We start from the raw sequence: 21209 nt of genomic DNA on the forward strand, positions 1-21209 counted from the left end.
CACATCATGTCTTGAGTACATAGTGTGTTTCTGAAACAATATTTTTTCTGCCAGGCATGCTTGGGATACTCGTGATGTAATCACTATGATTATCCGATCATCTCCATTTATAATTCACGTGAGGTACTTCCGGCATAATCATTTTAATTGTTAGAATACCTCTACTCAAATGTTCCTAATATACTTATTCTGATTGTCAAAGTATTATTAGGTACTCTTGGCATAATCATTCTGATTATTAGGGTATCTCATTTAAAATACTCATGATGTAATCATTCTGATTGTTTGAGTATTTCTGACGGAATATGTTGGGCGAAATAATTCTGATTGTTCGCTATTCCTAACAAAACTTTTGGAAAAATGATTTTGATTGTCAGAATTCATTTCACGTTCAGTTCATGTTTCAGGTTCACATTTAGTTCATGTTTCATGTCCACATTCAGTCATATTTCAAGTTCATGTTTCAATTCACGTTAAGTTCATATTCAATTTCAAGTCAAGTCTAGTTTATGTTCACATTCATATTTAAGTTCATGTCCAAGTCAGTTCATGTTCAAGTTTATGTCATGTCAAGTCAAGTCTCAGTTAAGTTCATGCCATGTCAAGTTTAGTTTTAGTTCAGTTTATGCTCAAGTTCAAGTCATGTGAGTTCATGCCATGTTAAATGTCAAGTCACGTCAAGCTTACTTATGATCATGTATGCATTCATTCTTTTATTATCATGCATGTAGCTTTGACATGAATGTTAAGTTATTTGTTAACTTACTAAAATTTGTAATCAAATCTCACCATGGTAGTCCCAACTACCAGTCCCCCTGGAATGGTAAACCATGTGTAAGGATGAGGAGGCACACCAAAGGTCGACCGACAGGAGACAGTCAACTAGAAGCCAAAGGCACAACAAGGAGATCATGGCCTTAATGCTCTGATTTATCGTTAGTATTATGGCTTCCTTGGCTAAGTTGTGCGAGCGACTCAATGGATTGGTCTAGTAGTTGCTTTAGTTCATACTTGTACTTAAGGAGCTCGGTCTCTAGTACTCTTATGGTTACAGATCTTTTTGACTCATGATGTAATCAAGAAGGTCTACACTTTAATGTTTTAAGTATTTGTGATACCTTTTGTTTGGTTCATAGTAATGCTCGAGAAAAATAATATGTGCTGCAAATATTACATACTGGTAGATGCATGCACAAAACGTTCTCGAATCAGCTATGTCTACTAATCAATGTATCATTTATGACTTCTTTATCAATGTATCTTTATAAATAGCCTTCATGCGCATCAACTTCTTCATACTAAACATAACCAAAACACGAGAGGGAAAAGAATATGAAGAACCAAATTTGTTCTACGTGCTTTGCTCTCTTCTTGTTTCTTCTTCTTATAAAGTGGCCAAGTGTTGAAGCTCAAACACAAAAAGGGGCAAAAATGCTCCTCGGGGACAATGTAACAAAGAGAACAACTCTGATTGTTGTATTCAAGGCAAGCCATACACCATTTACAAGTGTTCACCACTAGTGTCTAGCAATACAAAGGCCAAGCTAACAATCAACATCTTTGAGAAAGGTGGGGATGGTGGTGCACCATCTCAATGTGACAATCAGTTTCACCCTGATAACACCCCAGTGGTGGCACTATCAACTGGATGGTTCAACAATAAGTATAGATGTTTGAATTATATCACCATCCATGGAAACGGAAGGAGCGTCAAGGCTAAGGTGGTTGATGAATGTGATTCTACTCTGGGGCGTAATGGCGATCATGATTACCAGCCTCCATGTCGTAACAATATAGTTGATGCCTCTAAGGCTATTTGGAAGGCATTAGGAGTAGCACAAAATGATTGGGGTGAATAAGATATTTACTGGTCTGATGCTTAATATCTATCATGTTTAACGTATACTACCAAAGAGTGGAGGTTTGTTATGATTTATATCTCAAGATTTATATTTCTGAGAATACAAGGGTGTGCTTAGTCCATTAGTATTGGTTTGTTTACATTGTTACCCAAAGTATTTGTTATAATCTTTACCACGTTCAAAGTTTGTTTGCACCAAGGTTGCAAGTTCATGAGCTAAATGACTAAGGTACATTTGGCAACACAACCATTCTCAAGTATTCCAGAATATTCTAAGATATTTTCTTCCCAAAAATCACTCAAAACACTTTTCAACTTTTGCATTTAATCATTACCTAATCAATACAACTTTCTCAAACTCCCCAAACAAAACACAAAAATTGTGACACCCCGTTCCTTATAAAGGTCTAGGCGAGGATCTGTGGTGCCAAGGATACTAGCCAATGATCAGCACCCAAGGAATTCATATAGGCGTGTAATTTTCTAGAGGGAAGTACTCGTGAAAGATGTTTATCTATGAAATCGCTGTGAAATGTTAAGTAGATTACATTGTGGTAACAACATTAACTATCAAGTAGCAGAATACTAAACTTCACAACGAAAGAGGGTTCTCGCCCTTCATTAAATCTCAAAATATTACATGATCCAAATGTACACAAAGTTAGTCTTCCAAAAGTGTCAAACAAATTACAAGTAGTTGCCAAATTTAATATTGTACATTCTAATAGAAAGTACAAGGTAACTACGACAACTACTGATCTCCGTACTCAGGACTAGGGTGGGTGTGACTCCTCTTCCTCGGGCATCAAACTAGGATTTGGACCTATGTCAAAATCTATGGTCCCAAGAATAAAATCATATGTAGTTTAGGTAGCTATGACAAGACTGCTAATGAGAGACAATGCTACTAAAGATGTTATGAACACATTCATGAAAATACTGGATGGGCACTTATATGCATGCAAAGGAATCACCCTCACTCTTGCACCTACATGCATCCTCAAACATGGTGAGGAATCACCAACTCAATTAACACATGTACATACATAGGCATGGCGAGGGCGTTGCCCTTTACTCTTATGCAAAATACAAAAACACATTAGTATTAATCTGGTGAGAAATAACTCGTCTCCAACATAAGTACAAAACCCGTAAAAACAGTATTCATCCCAATTCAGCCCCAGATGTTCATACCATATAGATATTTGTCGCACATACAAATGGTCATCACATAGATAGATGTTCGTCACACAGATAGATTTTTGTCACACAGACTTCTCAAATAGAGATACTTGTTGCATAGGGGATGCTTCTAGTTGGCCAACCAACTTGAGGACACCAACAGTTGATACGCCAGGGGGATTCAACATCCCGACTATCAGGTGAGACCAAATACGACATCGTTCTTCCCCAATCCCCACGATGCATTCTCCTTCTCATGAAAAGCACGTGGCAATGTTTCGCAGGAATCGTTTGGAGAATTCTTTGTCTCGTCCCATGATTTTAGATTCATGCTATTGACTTCTCACACAAAGACAGACAATCTCACACAGACATATTGGGTTCCCACATAGGGATTCATATTGTGTTTGGATGCTCAGATGATCTGAGTTGATCTATGAATAGTAATATTTTGTGGGTTCCATTGAGATGTGTTTGAATATAAATAGGTCAAAATATGTGTTTAAATGTATGAAATAGGTTAAGATGAGTTTAATTTTTTTATGGGAAGTTGAAAAGGTAGTGGGTCCCATTAGTTATTCGGTTGAGATAAGTTGAAATGAGCTCAACAACCAAACACCTTTAAATCATTCAAAATATTGGGAATAAGTGCATAAATCACAACATCAGTCAAAAATATAAAATTAACTCCATAAATCCAAAATAATGATTGAAATATAGGTTAAAATCACAATATCTGTCAAAAATATAAAACTAACTACGTAAGTCCAAAATTACTATCCAAACAATAAAATATCAAAATTCAAATAATAAAATTCAAAGAATACCAAATATTAGTATTAGTTCATAAGTCCAAAATTAAAATCCAAAAGATAAAAGCATAAACATATTGTAATAATATTATTATAATAATATGAGCATAACTCCACACATTTGACTGTTTCCTTCGTTTTGCTTTAGTATTCTCATTTTGAAAACTACCAGAGTAGGTTTTGTGTGGTTGAAAGCTTGGCGTGAGCATGAGAGAGGACGATGTTAGGCATGGCCGCAGTGTGAGGCAGAAGAAGTGTGGGAGGCGGTTGTGACTCGTGAGAATTGAGAATTGTGAGAGAGTGGAGGTATGAGAGAGAGCTAGGAAATACGAAATAGGGTTAGGGTATTTTAGTTTTTAGGTTAAAAATGATACAATTGTAATTTTAAGTAAAAAAATTATCAGGTCACTAGCAAGTTAAGCGGGTTGACCCGTTAGTGATCCATTAATGATCGTGTTTTAATGGGTTAACCTATTTTGATTCGAACCCATTAATATCAAACCCAAACATGTTGGGTTAACAAGTCGGGTCACATAAGTCGGGTCACATACTTCCACCCCTAACACTTGGTCTTCTGGCTTCCCTTGAAGGAGGGTCTCATTTGTGGCTTTAGTCATACTGGCACGTTTAGACAACATGATCAGTCAAGCCTTCAACTTCCATTGCAAAACAACTCTGGATGTGACCCTTCGGGTGGAGTATGGGCTTCTGCGAGCTGTTCTACCACTTTCCTAAGAACTTCCGTGTTGTTCTGGAAAGCTCCCTCACCTACCAAGTATCCCTTAGACTGCTTCTCGCCTTAGAGAGTAAAGCTCCTTTTACATAAGCAATCTTTACAAAATTTTAATTCAACATTTTCTCTCTTGTTTCTCAAAACCCAATAAAAATCTCGACTTAAACTATTTCACTACTATTTACAAACTATCTCACTACTATTAAAAGATTTCTCATCTCATCTTATCACATCCGAATATTCAAATAAGGCCTAACTCTTTGTCTTGTCAGAGTCACTGGCTTCTGCGGCTTCTTATTCCTGGCTTCTTGATAAGTGGACTTTTGTGTGCTCACCTTTAATGGAACAACGCACTTATCTCCACTTCGCTTTGGTGTCAACCGAGTGTTTCCAATGTGTTTTATTGTCAATGTGCTAGAGTGGCTGTACTTTACAGCACTTGCTGCTAATTCCTTAGACCACTGAAGTATTTCTCATCTTTTCCTTCCACTCAACTTCATGAATGGTCTATCTCCTCTCACTCCAGGATGTGAGGAACATCCTCTCCACCTTATAAGGAATTTCGTTCTTGAAATTAGGAAGGGCTCTTACTTGCCTGGTCCTTTAAAGGGGGGCAAGTTCAGACGAGGGACTCGTCGATGCCTCTGGTCACCTTCAACTGCAAATGGTGCTTTCCCTCAATTGTGCCAACAGGCTGACCTACCTTAATGAATGTTGAGCCACGAGATGGCTCCTCATGTCTCCTCCACCTTCTTATTCGACGTTGTCCACGATTTGTGGTCTTTTGTATCCTAACATCCAGTCTTGGTTCATCGTCATAGGATATTGTCGAATCTTCACCCTTGCCAAAATCTTACTCATCACATTCCTGGATTGTCTTCTTTCCTTCTCACCGTGACACACTTGTGCCAGCGTAATCCAACATTTCGGATATTAGATCCCTTGCTCTTCAAGCACTCTCCTCGTCTTGGTGACGTTCCTCTTTCAACCGTCATTGTTCAGCCTCTCTTTTATCCTTCTCACGTCATTCTTCTAAGAATCTGTGGATGATTTTAGGTGGCATGGTTGCCTCCTTGTAGTTCTCTTCTCTCGCACCATTTCACCTTCCAAGGCTTGCTAATATTGAGTTGAAGAGTAGGGGAAATGATGGACTATTTATGGTCGCATCCTACCTCATATATTGTCCATCTTACCCCTACTTCATGCTTTACAGCTCATGATTGCGGCTCAAATAAATTTTGGAACAACTCCCATGTGATCCGCTTGCTTTCCCATGTAAACTCCTTGTTTCCCACATCTCCCCACTCCACTTTTGCCAAGGGTGCGACCTTAGATCTTAGTCTCTACTCCTTTCTATCTACGGTACGTGCTGACCTTTTTTCGTAAGTAAGATTCAATTGTAATTGAAATCAATCTTATTCAATTACCCGAGGCTATTGGTTTCCGAAACTTTTCCTATGAGAAGAAATGTGTAACAAATTATAAATACCTTCGTATTCCGCAGGCAAAAAAATTCGATACGCCATTGGGCAAACGTTTTCCATTACTTAGTAAGTCCAATATATCTTGAGCTCAACTTTTCCTTTTGAGCAAATTTTTTAACACTCTTCATTGGGAACACTTTAACGTACACCAATCACCCACTTCGAAAGTTAACTCTCTTCTCCTATTGTCAGTGTAACACTTCTGCCTACTTTGTGCCTGGCCATCCTTGCCCATATGAGTTTGACGTATTTTGTCATCTCCTGAATAATCTTTTGTTTGAGTAACTGGGGCTCTCCTACTTCATCCCAACATTTAGGCGACCTACACTTTCGACCATATAGTGCCTCGTAAGGGGCCATCTAAATAGTTGCTTAATAGCTATTATTATACACAAATTCTATGTGGTACATGCTGCTCCCAAGGTCCTCTAAAAGATAGTATGCATGACTTTAGCATGTCCTTTTGGGTTTGGATAGTCTTATCTGATTGTCCATCCATCTGAGTGTGGTAGGCACTGCTGAACTTTAGTTTTGTGCCCATCGCCTTTTGTAAACTCCTCAAAAAGTGCGACATAAACTTAGCTTCCCAATTTGATACTATAGTTTTTCAGACTCCATGTAACCTCACCACATCCCTTATGTACAGCTGAGTGACCTTTCTCATTATCTCCACGATAGTGATCGGTAAGAAGTGAGCGCTCTTGGTGAATCAACCCTCTACTACCCATATCACATCTTTACTTGTAGGAGTTCGAGGTAATCAAACTACAAAATCCATAGGGATTTCTTCCTATTTACATTCAGGAATGGTAAAGGTTGCAAATTTCCAACCTATCGTTGATACTCCTCTTTTACCCTCCTACATGTATCGCATTTTTCAATGAAGTGGGTGATTTGTAGTACTCAAATCAGAAAATATTTTTTACAAACTAAATCTTGTCACATCAACAATATTTAGTGTGTTCTCTAATGGAGCTGAATTATTGCATATTTTATATATCTATAACAAATATATTTTTAATTATTTCATCATTTTATTATTGGTTTTAGATTGAAAAGAAATGATTAAGAGTTATTTACTTTTCTTACATTAATTTAAATAACATCAACAATACTTTTATTTATTTATTTGTTTTGTTCCACAACCCACGGCCTTCCCCGCCATCACTGTAATGAGTCACTAATTACCATGCTACAAGAAATCAAGCTTTTTCCAGTGCTCAAAATCGTCACAAATACCCCTATTAATCGATGCATTTAAGCATTTTCGGCAATTTTTAATTCACTACATCTTTGAAGAAATTAAAGTGTCTGTTTTGATCAATTTTAGCGATAGGTAAAAATCATCGGAAAAAACAACAATTTTCGGCCATTTTTGTGCGTCGCAATTGTCCCAAAAATAGATGAAAATGGCCATTCCGTTTACCATTAAATCGTTGAGAAAAATCAATTATGTTGTAAAATCGCCGTAAAAAGACTTGTTATTTTTCCAGCAATTAAAATTATCTTCGCTATTATGTATGATACCAACAATCCATATACAAACTAGCGACCACACAGATATTTCTACAGTACGGGTACAAAACACAAAACAAAATCTCCAAACGGAACTAAACCAAGAAATCAAGCAAAGATAAAAGGAATGAAAAGAACCCATATGTGAAAACCGAAGGCAATATCAGGGGTGGTCGTGGTGGTTGCTTGGCGTGGAGTGGTGGCTTGGGAGGAGCAAGGCGATGCTGAGGAGAGCTTGTGGTCGTGGGTTTCGAACAGAGCAAGGGAGAGAGGGAGGGCCTTGGGCTGCTCGGCTAGGCGTAGAGGAGAAGGGGGCTTCGACGAAGGACTGTCGACGGCGTCGAGGTATGGGTGGTGGCGAACGGTGCCCCTAACGGCGGTGATATAGAGGAATCCGAGAGAGAGAGAGAGAGGTGAGGCCAAATTCAGGGAAAAGGCAAGAGATCGATGTGGGGGCTGGGGAAAAGAAGGGGGTGGCCGTCGAGGTGAGGTGGCAGTGCCGTGGTGGAGCCGTTGGTAAAGGGCTGTGCGTTGCGAAGGCTTGAAGGAGAAGAGGGATTAGGGAGAGAGGGGGGCGGGGGGGCGGGGGGGCGGGGGAGAGGGCTGGAGGGAAAGAAATGAGGGGAAAACGTAACGCGCGGGTTTTAAATCTTTTTAGCTTTTTTGGCAATTTTCATTCTCCGCTAATAAGCTTTAATTGCCGCATATGTTTTTATGGAGACAATGTTCGCCGCAAATAGCATCAATTGCAACGATTTTTCTAATCGACGAAACTGTAACACCGCTATAGTTAAAATTTCTTTGTTTTGGCGACCAAACTCGCCGCTAAAGGTAGAAAAGTCGCCGCAAAAAGTGAAGTCTAAATTCTCTTCCTCCATTTCCCAACTTTGCACTAGAAATTAACTGGCGACTTAAAAATCACCGGAAATAAGATTTATTTGCAGTGACTTATTTTCCGACGATTTTAAAATCACTGGAGAAAGCCAAATTTCTTGTAGTGCCACCAACACAACCCTCTCATAACCCTCTCACACATGTTAACGACGTAAGGCAGGCTCGCAAAGTGCACTTGTCGAACCCACAAATGGCTTGGAGGGTTCAGCACCAAGGACATGGTGAAATCCCCAACAACACTTGCTGGTATCATGTGCTCCTTTTCATCAGAAATGATGCCGAAAGCGTGCCATTCAGATAAAGGGGACTGACTAATCCAACCCAATATACCAGCTTTCACTCTATTAGAATAAGTGAACCTTTGGAGCATTTTCACAAACACAAGGAGGGCATGCACTACACTGCACCAATCGAAGGCAATCAACAACAGGGAAATCACAATGTACATACAGCATGCACAAATGTATTCTAGAACACCATCAAACTTGATGATTGGGGTGTGGCCTGATGGCACAGAGACACTAACGGCTACTCGTCTCACAGTCACCCATGGAAAAATAATTAACAACATGGTGGCCGCTGTGAACTAGAACTCTTGCAGTTTTATCAGCCTTGAGCCAAGATCATTCTAGTAAGATTGGTTTCTGGATCATAAGAGATTTTAAGGATAATAAAGGCCAGAGGAAAACAAGTGTAGTCCACCAAGCAAATGGGCAGCATCTATCTATCTTCAACAGCAAGTGTGTAAGTCTGACACAGGTAGTCCAAAAAAAACCTGGTTCAACTGTTATTGAAAATGCTAATGGTGAATTGGTTTCGACTAGGAAGGTAACGGGTTGGAGAATGTGTATCGACTACCAAAAAATATCATTTCCCATTACCCTTCCAGATCATATGTTAGAGAAAGTAGCTGGTAATTCTTTTTACTACTTTCTGGATGGTTTTTCTGGCTATTATCAAATTTCCATAGCATCAGAGGATCAAGAGAAGACAACCTTCACTTGCCCCTTTGGTACTTTTGCCTTTAGAAGAATGCCATTTGGTTTATTAAATGCACCTGCTACTTTTCAACACTGTATGATGAGCATTTTTTTTGACATGCTTGATGACATGTCTGAAGTTTTTATGGATGGTTTTTTTGTGTCTGGAAAATATTTGATATCGGTTTGAAAAGTCTTGCTGCTATTTTAAAAGATGCGAGGAGAAAAACCTATAGTTGAATTGGGAGAAATGTCAGTTTATGGTAATTAGTGGTTTGGTACTCAGACATTTGATTTCTGAATGCGGCATAGAAGTTGACAAGACCAAGATAGAACTGATATATCTCAACTGCCTATTCCTAAGACAATGAAGGATATTCTTTCTTTTCTTGGCCACGCTGGCTTCTATCGGCGTTTCATTCAAGGCTTTAGTACTATTGCAAAACCACTATGTACCTTATTGCAAAACAATACCGCTTTTCTTTGGTCTAATGAGTGCCCACAAGATTTGAGACCTTGAAGGAACACTTAACAGTTGCTCCAATTATGCAATCTCCTCGGTGGGACTTGCCATTTGAAATTATGACTGACGCTAGTGACTTCGCTCTTGATGCCGTTCTTGGCCAAAGAGTAGACAACAAGCCTTCCGTCATATATTATGCAAGTCGGACTTTAAATGATGCACAAAAAATTATACCACCACTGAGAAGGAGTTGCTAGTTGTTGTGTTTGCCTTAGATAAATTTCGTTCTTACATTATTGGGTCTCCTGTTATCGTTTTTACTGATCATTTTGGACTCAAGTATTTGTTGGCAAAGAAGGATGCCAAGCCTAGGTTAATTCATTGGATTCTTTTGCTCCAAGAGTTCAACATCACCATAAATGACAAGAAATGAGTCGAAAATGTGGTGGCTAACCATCTCTCCAGATTACCACCATCCTCCACCTCAAAAGTCATCCTTCCTCTTGATAATAGTTTCCCGGACGAGCAGTTATTTGCAATTTAAAAAGATCCCTGATTTGCTGACATAGTCAACTATTTGGTGACTGAACAAATGCCCTCTAAATGGTCCATCCAAGATAAGCGCCAATTCCTCTCTGAGGTAATACATTTTTACTTTGATGATCCATACCTTTTTAAATATTGTTCAGACCAATTGATTTGAAGATGCATTCCTGATGATGAGTTTTCTTCTGTGTTGAGATTTTGTCATATAGGTGCATGTGGTGGTCATTTTCCAGTAAAGAAAATAGCTGCTAAAATTTTGCAAAGCGGTTTCTACTAGCCTTCCAAGTTTAAAGATGCTTACAATTTTTGTAAGACTTGTGAGTCTTGTCGAAAATTGGGATCCATTAGCAAAAGAAACACGATGCCTCTTTCCCCTCCTATTCTTACATTAGAAATCTTTAACTGTTGGGGAATAGACTTCATGGGACATTTTTCTGGTTTCCTTTGGAAACACATATTTTGTTGGCTGTGGACTATGTTTCAAAATGGTTGAGGTCATCGCTTGCAAAACAAATGACCATCGTGTTGTACTAAAATTTTTACAATCTCTGTTTGCTCGTTTTGGCATGCCCAAAGTCATCATTAGTGATGGGGGGTTCTCACTTTTGCAACAAACCATTTTCTACACTCATGAAGAAATATGGTATCACTAATTGGGTTTCCACCCCTTATCATCCCTAAACAAATGGGCAAGCTGAAGTGGCAAACAGAGAAATCAAAATCATTTTGGAGAAAACTGTCAATCCTAAGAGGAAAGACTGGTCAATTAAGCTTCTTGATGCTTTGTGGGCTTATAGGAAAGCGCTTTTAAAACTAATCTAGAGATGTCTCCTTATCGATTAATTTATGGTAAAGCTTGTCAATTACTTGTTGATATTCAGCATCGAGCTCTTTGGACTATAAAATATGTTAACATGCCCACTTGATGAATCTTTAGGGTTGAGAAAATTGCAAATCAATGAATTGGATGAAGCTCGTCGAGATGCTTATGACAACTCTCAACTTGCAAAGGAACGCATGAAAATTTTGCATGATAAAAAAATTCATCCCAAGCATTCACACTTGGCCAGGAAGTTCTTTCTAACAACTCTCGCTTACATATTTTTTCAAGTAAATTGAAATCTCGTTTGAATGGTCCCTAATTTATAGCTAAAATTCATTCTCATGGGGTGTGGAAATTCAGAATCCTAATAGTGGTATCCATTTCACTGCGAATGGTTAGCGCTTTAAACCTTTTATTCCAATGTATGATCCAGGTGAAACTCTTTTTGTCCAGACACCTTGTGATTTTTTAGTGTTGTTTCTTAGTTTATTTATTTATTTGTATTTATTTCTCATGTTGTTTGGTTGTTTATTTATTTATTTTTTCTTTTGCATTGTTTGTTTCTCTTTACATTGTTTTTCTTCTTTGTTTAACATTGAGGACACTGCATTGTTCAGTTGGGGGGAGGGAATTGCATTTTGCAATCATGTGCTGTCATGCTGAGAGACAACCTTTCTTTCATAAGCATTTAGTTTTGACACTGATGAATCATGAATGGTGATGGAACTTCTCTAATTTCTAGTTTTGGAAGTATGTTGAGAATGACTCCAGAATTAATTCTCATTGGGTGAAGGGCAAAGTATTATAGGAGATAGCTATTCTTTTATCGTACATTGTATAGATTAGAATAGAGAAAAGTACACTAGAGGACTACTGATCTGTGCCACAAAAAAAAAAAAAAAAAAGCAAAGCCCATCACGGATCTGCCTCAGTGATAAGGGCGAACTTGGGAATGTGTGGGTTAGGCGCACGATCCTGGGTTTGATTCCCCACTGTGCGAATCCATTCCAATATATATATATATATGTCTATATATATATATATATATACTAGGTAAAAGCAACATGCAATGCACGTTTGCTTAGTTTATATTTAATTTATTTTTTGTTAAGAACTAATTTTTTCTTAATAAGGACATAATGTTTTTGGTTAATTAAATAACGATGTAATATTTATGTAATTTATAAATAATTGCTCGCTACAATATATTATAAAAGAAGAGTATTAATAGAAGCTATAATATGGCCTTATAAATAAACAATATTGCCCATAGTTTTATGAAAGTTGTTTGAGATAATTTTAATTCTAGGATGATGATCCAGCATTTTCCTCATCTTGCATTGCCTCATGTCAGTAAGCTTTCTATTTTCTATCTCTCTAAGATTCACATCTCTCTCCCTCTCACACGAAATTTCTTCCGAGTATATAGTTTTGAAAGTGTAGTCCGTGGTTTGTGGGTTTTGTGGATCTCTCCTGCGATTTTAGTTTGTAGTTGGGTGCTGCGATTGTTGGGCATTTTTTCAGATTTGTGGTACACTAGTAAACTCACTGCCTTGTCCCTCATTGTTTCTCATCCACAATATCCTTCCACTTCCTGACCAAAACAAAACCATCGCAATAAAATCTTGAACAACTTTCTCCAACACTTGCACTATCATGTGCAAGATTAGAAACGAAAAAAATAAGAACATTTGTACATATTTCTCTTAAATTTTGGTCGTTCAAAACCTGACTAATAGCTTCACCAATCTCCGGACATCGCTTGATAAATGCTTTCACAATCGATTCACAAGCCTTCCTATATCAGTCTCCTATAATTCAAAATAGCAACAGATGAATAAATATTAGATAATCATTATAATTCAAAGAGATTAATTTAAAAATACCAAGAAAAATCTGGTAGCATAAATTAGAAGATAAAAACATTAGTTCAAAGACAAATAATTTAAAATAGGCCACAGGTTGATACAAGTTTTGGGGAATTGAAATTACAGTTTTTTCCTAACAGCAGCATATATGATGCTGAGGTTTTCTTGCACAATTTTTTCTTTATCTTTTTTTTTAACATAAAGCTATGAGTGACTCCAAATTATCAGATTCAACATTCACAGAAGGTTTAAACTTCAGGAGCTCCACTTTTGATGGTTCAACTCTGTAGATCAGTTTGCTCTCTAAGAGAATGGATGGAACTTGGAAGCTCCACTGTAAAACAACATATGAACTAACAAGAAAACGTTTTCAGAGAAAAAGGGTCCTGCAAGATCAACACTCAAAAAGGAAATAAATCTTAGTGAAAGACAAACAAGAATCCACAAAAATATAGTGGCCATCAAATACATCTATAAAATAGTGGCCATCATATACATCCATAAAAGCCAGGAGATATGCCAAATTCTTATATAGTAGATCAACCTTTAGGAAGAGCTTACACCATAATCATGATTATCATATAACAAATCTTTTGATTAAGATAGGCTATGCTTTTCATATACACTAATGGGCTCGAGAAATCAATCATCCCACAAAGAAACAAATATTGTATTAGTTTTTAGATATAAAATTGTGACCTTGTATAGGTGTCATCCCCAAAAATTATTAAATGTTTAGAACAATTAAGTACAAAAACAAATAAATAGAGCTAAGCATGGAGCCAATTCTTTGTTTCAGTCAGCCCTGCAAACTACAGGGAATGGTAGCAATGTAGGATAAAATCATCAAATCCATATATGGAAAATGGATAAACAAAAAATGAAATATAAACATTAATGACAAAAATCAACTGCAAACAAAAAAGGCAAACCATATGCATAAAGTGGTGGGCTTACCAAGTAGGATAGCGATCTATCACCACTTGCATTCGTGTAACCACCCATATCAAGTTCTTTTTGCACATCTCTGGCATTAAACCAACGCCATCACCAAGAACTCCAGCACTCTTAACATGATTAAGGGCAGTTTCCTGGAACCAAAAGCAGGAGGAAGCAGGCAATATCTCATGAAAAAAAATCTCTGACACATGCTATTCAAGAAAAACAGAACAGCCTATTAAAGGATGTAATTTTTGTTTTTAAATAAGTGGTATAAAATTTGAAGAATTAATCGTACCTGCAAATGATTCATCAATGTCTCACCAATGTCTCATCAATGATTCACCAAGTAGTTGCATAATTGGAGCAACTGTTAAGTGTTCCTTTGAGGTCTCAAAAGCTTGTTGGCACTCATTAGTCCAAACAAAAGTAGTATCATTGTGCAAAAAGGTACATAGTAGTTTCATAATAGTACTAAAGCCTTGAATGAAACGCCGATAGAAGCCAGTGTGGCTAAGAAAAGAACGAATATCCTTCACTATCTTAGGAATACGCAGTTGAGATATCAATTCTATCTTGGCCTTGTCAGCTTATATGCCGCGTTCAGAAACCAAATGTCCAAGTACCAAACCACTAGTTACCATAAACTGACATTTCTCACAATTTAACAACAGGTTTTTCTCCTCACATACTTTTAAAACAGCAGCAAGATTTTTCAAACAAACATCAAAAGATTTTCCAAATAAAGAAAAATCATCCTTAAAAGCTTTACACATGTCATCAAGCATGTCAGAAAAAATGCTCATCATACAACATTGAAAAGTAGTGCATTACATAAACCAAATGGCAATCTTCTAAAGGCAAAAGTACCAAAGGGACAAGTGAAGGTTGTCTTCTCTTGATCCTCTGGTGCCCACACCAGATCGTACGCCGTGTTCATTAGGTTTTTCTTTCACCAAATTGTTCTTTTTTATTTGTTTTGAACATTGTTTGAAGCCCCAGACCTATTTTTGTTGGCAATTTGATTTTGGTAATGCTAGTTGATCAAGCCCATATTCATCCAATTGTTGGCTCAATGGCTTATTGTTTTGCCATATTAGCAATCCCTTTGTCAGCCACATCTTTAGATTTAATAATCTAGCTACTAGTCACTATTGCACTATTTTCGACTGCACTTTCATCTTTAAAGGTACTCCTTTTTTTTTATAAGGAATTCAGAATTTTATATCATCATGAACTAGAAAAATACATATACGTTTTAGTCCAAATGAGGTTCTGAATACATGGAGGAATAAAATCCCACCAAACAACTAAATCATCAACATTTCTAGCATATCTAGCAAAAGTGTGCGCTGTAGCATTTGAGAATATGCAAGTATGTTCAATTGTGTAGTGCCGAAATCTTTTCATCATCTATTGGACATCTAGGACCGGGTTCCCCAACAAAGAGTCTGATGGTTGTAAGGCTTGAATTTCTATCACCACCAAGAGAGCATCGCTTTCAATGATCAAGTTGTGTATTCCAAGTGGTAGACATAATTGAAGAAGTAGCAAGCAATTCTATATCATAAGATTCTTGAACTGCTGCCTCTCTTTTTATTGCTATCATGATAACCTCTCCTGCACTACCCTAGCTCCTTCTTCTTATGTACGCTTCTCTCTTTCTGACGTATGTTTCGTCTTGATGACGTAAGCAAATCCCGAAGGCAGAGATTATGTGATCATCTACCTTTCTCACTAGCGACTGCGAGCCACGTTATGCATGCCAAACCATGATGGCGTGCCTCGAAAGATATCGTGTGACTTCTAGGGCACGCCCAGTGTTTTAAATATGCTGGAAATATTTATAAGGAATATTTCCATCATTATTGAATTAAGATTTTATCTTAAATACGACAATCATAATATTATTGAAGAGCTCTAAAAATATTATAATTTCCAGAAATGATTTTAATATTATTATTAAAATGATTTCAATTATTTAAGATATTATGATATTTAAATTATGTTGAGAACTTTTATTAATTAAATGGTTTAACCCTTTCAAATATGTTAAGTGAGACTTCATCATTTTATTAGCGATGAAGAATATTATTCTATAAACTAAAGTTAGTTTAAAATAATATTTACCTTAATTACTCTAAGTGCTTTTAATTAAGTTAATGTTTTACGCATCTTCAAATCAGTGTTTTAATTCCTCATCGTTAGATCGTTGTGTAGATCCCCAGACGAAAGGACTGGGTTAAATACCCAGACCCCTCTCTTTTCCCTCTCATTTCCCCGTAACCCTCTCTCTCCTCCCTCTCTCCTTCGGCGTACGCAGTACGCGATCCACCCAAGCCGAACGGCTTAAGGCCTCAGCCCGGCGCCGCCGTGCGTCGCCCTTCCTCACCGCCGGTACCAATGGCTTGCTCTCCCTCCAGCGAGTCCATCCATGCCGACCTCTCCCCCTCACACTCTCCCTTTCTCCATTTCAGAATTGCACAGCCCGAATGGGCTTAGTGCCCGTAGCGCCGCCGTGCGCTGCCCTCCAACGCCACCACTCCATCGGTAGCTTCCTCTACCACCGGCCACCACACCCCAGTGAGCTTCGCCTCTGTTATGCAGCCACCTCCCCTCCGTCGCACACACGCATGCACAAGGAGACCCACGCACGGCTTCACCGTGCGCGGCCCCTAGCGCCGTCGTGCGCAGCACCCACGGCCACCTAGCAACACCATGGCTCCTCACCGAGCTCCTCCACATGACGCATGGCCAGTTACGCCCTCCTCTACCTCACGGCTTCCCCTCCACGGTATGGCCAGATCCGCCACCGTGAGCCACCGTGGCGCCACCTCGACGCCACCACGGTATGGGCAGATCAGCTATGACGGTCAACGAGCAACACACGAGTTATCCCTCATAATTATGTTAGATATTGATTAGTTGACTAGGTTGTGGACTGTGCTGTTAGTATTTGTGGAGTTGTGGCATTGTGTGATGAAGTGTTGGACATTCTGTGTAGTGAAGTGTTGGACTTATCTGTGTTGTATGGAGGTACATTGTGCCGTGTAGTGTGCTGTGATGTGTTGGGCATAATTGGAAAGTGTGCTGTGTAGTGTGCCGTACAGTACACACTGAGTGTACTCTGTGTGTATGTGGCATGTTGTATATGTAGGGAGTACAAATGGAATGTACTCCATGTGATGGTGAGATGCACCATATGGCGGGTACGCCATAATGGTGATGTGCCGTGGTGTGTATGAAGGGAGTACACGATGGGTGTACTCTGTGTGGGGTATAGTATATGTGAGGAGTACACGTGGAGTGTACTCTATGTGGTGGAGTAATGCACCATGTGGCGGATGTGCCATAATAGTGATGTGGCATGTGGAATGGGAATAGTACACGCTGTGTGTACTTTATATGTGGCATGATGTGAGATAAGGAGAGTATATGTAAAATATACCCTCCTGGCATATTGTGGAATAGGATGAGTATAAGTGGAGTGTACTCAGTGGCGTAGTGTGTGTAAAAAGGAGTACATATAGAATGTACTCTATGTGGTGGAGTGACGCACCATATGGCGGATATGCCATAATGGTGATGTGGCGTAATGCATGTGGATGGAGTATGCAAGGAGTGTACTCCATGTGATATAGTGATGCACCGTATGGCGAATATGCCATAGTGGAGATGTGGCATGCTGTATATGCGGGGAGTACAAATGGGATGTACTCCATGAGATGGTGAGATGCACCATATGGCGTGTATGCCATAGTGGTGATATGTCGTAGTGTGTATGAAGGGAGTATACGAGGAGTGTACTCCATGTGATATAGTGATGCACCATTGGCGGATATGCCATGATGGTGATGTGCCGTAGTGTGTATGAAGGGAGTATACGGTGAGTGTACTCTATGTGGGGTATGGTATATGTGGGGAGTACAAATGGAATGTACTCCATGAGATGGTGAGAAGCACCATATGGCATGTATGCCATAGTGGTGATGTGTCGTAGTGTATGAAGGGAGTATACGAGGAGTGTACTTCATGTGATATGGTAATGCACCATATGGCAGGTATGTCATAGTGGTGATGTGGTATATATGAGGGGAGTATACGTGGAATGTACTCCACATGGCAGCGACACTCCGTATGGCGTGTCGTAGAGATAAGGATGGTTATGTGTTTGATGGGCGTGGAACGTGATGGATAGTGTCGAGAACTGTGGAATAGTGTCCCAAAGTAGTTATGGCGTAGCCTGTAGTCTGAGGTGCCAAGTGTCACTGCGATGGACTTATGGCCAGGAGTATGCGTGAAGTATCAGAACAAGTACAAGAGTGTGTAGTGGAAGCATGACTGGAGAATGTCACAAAGTGACATGACTACTGACAGTCGTGCTTGTGATGGGCAAAGTAGTAGAACAAGTGTAAGAGTACGCAGCGGAAGCATGACTGGGCAACGTCACGAAGTGACGTGGTTATTGGAAGTCATGCTTATGATGGGTGAAGTGTTAAAGTATAGAAATGGTGTAACGGGAACGTGACGAGATGTCACGATGTGACGGGAGTATGTGAGGAACCGTACTCGTGATGAGTCAGGAGTTGATGCAGTAGAATGTTGGGTAACACGACAAGGTCACAGTGTAGCTCTGGAGCAATCTCGGGCTATATAACATGACATGAAATGTAGTTATGAATGGAGTCTTGTCGTGTTAAGTGTTGGGATGAACTGTCAAAAGGGATGGGTAGCGTGAAGAGTCATGCTAGCCGGGTTAAGAGAAGATTGGTATCGGAGTATGGCCCTTGTCCCTACGAGCAGGTGATCAACGTGTTGTATATGTTGATCTTAGGTGATAAAGGGGTAAGGTACCTATGTAATATGGTGAGAGGCATGTGCCGGACGGATTCACCATATGTAATGGGTAATTTGTCATGAGCATAGTTGCACGGTGCTTAAGCCTCAAAGTTGGCTTAAAGCCATGTGTCTTGTATAGATGGGAATGAGGATTTAGTGTGGGCCAAGATGCATGAAGGTAGTGACGGATGCATCGTTAGGATTGAGATGTATGATTCCATCGGTCGGAATCGTGCGTCGAATGTGGTTGTAAGAAGAGTAAGACGAATGTCTTAGTGTCTTAATCCTAAGGTGAATAATGGGTTCACTTTAGTGGATCAGCACTCGAGACAAGACTTTCAGTTGGAAGTTGTGGTGACCATAACTGGTCCCCGAAGGGTTTAACATAGTGAAGGGCACGTAAGTGCACAGGATAGAAGGAGAGTGTTCTAAGTATAGCGTAGTTCTATTTATAGCTTAAGTTACTTATGTATTAGATAGAGAATGATGCTAAGGTTATGTGTATGCATGTAGGTTGCCATCTGACAAGCATATGAATGGACTGAATGACATGCAAGTAGCATGGAGTCCAGGTAAGTGTTACGTTCATACTCTTCTAGAGTCTTCAAAGATACAAGAAACGCTTTTCCCTTAAGATGCTCACAAAAAGAAACGAAAGACGCTTTAAGAAAGAAAATGCAAGTATAACTATGTACGGCCCCTCCTTGGCAGCCCTTTTTTACACACCCAAAGTATTAATTGTATGCATGTGAATGGATGAATATACGCTGTATCTATTGTATGTATTTTCTAAGAAAAATCCATAAACTGATGAAGATGCATGATAGGCATGAAAGCGGATGCTTTTGTGAATCCTACGAACCGACGCCCTCACGTGCGCCACGGGGTAACACTCGTGGATGCCATGATTGACGACGTTCAAGGTGATGCTTATGGGATGCCACGAAAGCTGACGCTTAAGCCCATGTATGTTCTTAAACGAAGCTTTCCACAAACGAACTGTTAAAGAGAGGATAGAACTGAAATGAACTGAAAGACGAAAAGACCATTTTCTGGCTTACGCCCCAAATGATATTTTCTCACGAAAAGAAATGTTTTCTCATAAAAAGAAAGGACTGTTAAATGAAAGAACGAACTGAATGAAAGCTTCAGCTCTTTCGAGCTGACATGAAAGAATGAATGAAAAGCAAGAAAGAAAGAAATGAAAGCATGAATGTATGAAGACACGTAACGGCCACATGACATGAATGAAAGGGTACCGATGAATGGGCAGATTGCAATGCTGGGTAAGTAGGGCTGGAAGTGCACCCAGTGCTGCCCCCTATGAAAAGGGGTTCCCAACCCATGGCCACGGGCGGAATCCGGGTCCAAAGGAAGACCACTAACCCCAAACACACAGGGCGTAATTGTGTGTGCTGGCCTATGAAAGCGATAAGAAAGAATGGATGTATGCACGCATGCACGAATGCACATGTATGCACAAGAGCACGGACTTTTTAAGAAATGAAGGCACTGAAGGGGGAAACGTTTTACGACAAGAAAGCCTTTTAAAAGTAAAACCCCGTATAGCGGCTCTTGAAGAAATGAAGGCACTGACGGGGGACACGTTTTAAATAAAGGAAAGCCTTTTGAAAGAAAAGCTCCGTCCAGTGACATTTTCAAATGAACGCACACAAGACACGTAGGCACGCTCGTAATTGTAACACCCCCTTCCCGTAGGCTAGGTGTGTCACGTGTTTTTCATGAAAATAAACCCGGCAAGCGATTCTCTAATTTCATAATTGAAAAATAAACTGAAGTAATTTATTATGAAATAAAAGGTCTAATAAAAATGTCTTCCCAAAAACATTAAAGAAATAAACTGAATAAATTCGTCATAAAAGACACATTTTATTTTAGAAAGTCTGAACAAAAAAAAAATGCTCCTTCTACTCCTGGCCTGCCTGCTCGTAATCATCATCTTCACCTGGGTAATTAAAAACATGAAAATAAACTAAAATGAGTCGATGACTCAGTAAGAAATCTATCATAACGAAAACGTAATAAACATAAAATTTTCATAAGAACTTTCATGTTGAACTTAAAATTCATGACTGTTCATGCTAATACTTATGCTATGTATGACTGAATTATCTGAACTAACTGACTGATTTATCTGACTTATCTGACTGGCCGACACACTTAACCCTGTGTGCAAGGTTGTGCACCAGCCCCACATCCCGCTGTAGCAAGGGGAACTGCTGATAGTATTCTAGCATACTATGGTGGAC

General features: G+C 39.2%; 1 protein-coding gene across 1 annotated transcript; it reads left to right on the forward strand.

Moving 5' to 3' along the window:
* The first annotated feature begins 1332 nt into the window (after positions 1-1332).
* On the forward strand, positions 1333-1859 carry LOC109021921 (kiwellin-1-like). The gene is made up of 2 exons (XM_035693218.1): positions 1333-1449; positions 1491-1859. The coding sequence occupies exons 1-2, from the start codon at positions 1333-1335 to the stop codon at positions 1857-1859; spliced, it is 486 nt and encodes a 161-aa protein (XP_035549111.1).
* Positions 1860-21209: the final 19350 nt, after the last annotated feature.

Source organism: Juglans regia, chromosome 8 (assembly GCF_001411555.2).
Source record: "Juglans regia cultivar Chandler chromosome 8, Walnut 2.0, whole genome shotgun sequence".
Taxonomy (NCBI): domain Eukaryota; kingdom Viridiplantae; phylum Streptophyta; class Magnoliopsida; order Fagales; family Juglandaceae; genus Juglans; species Juglans regia.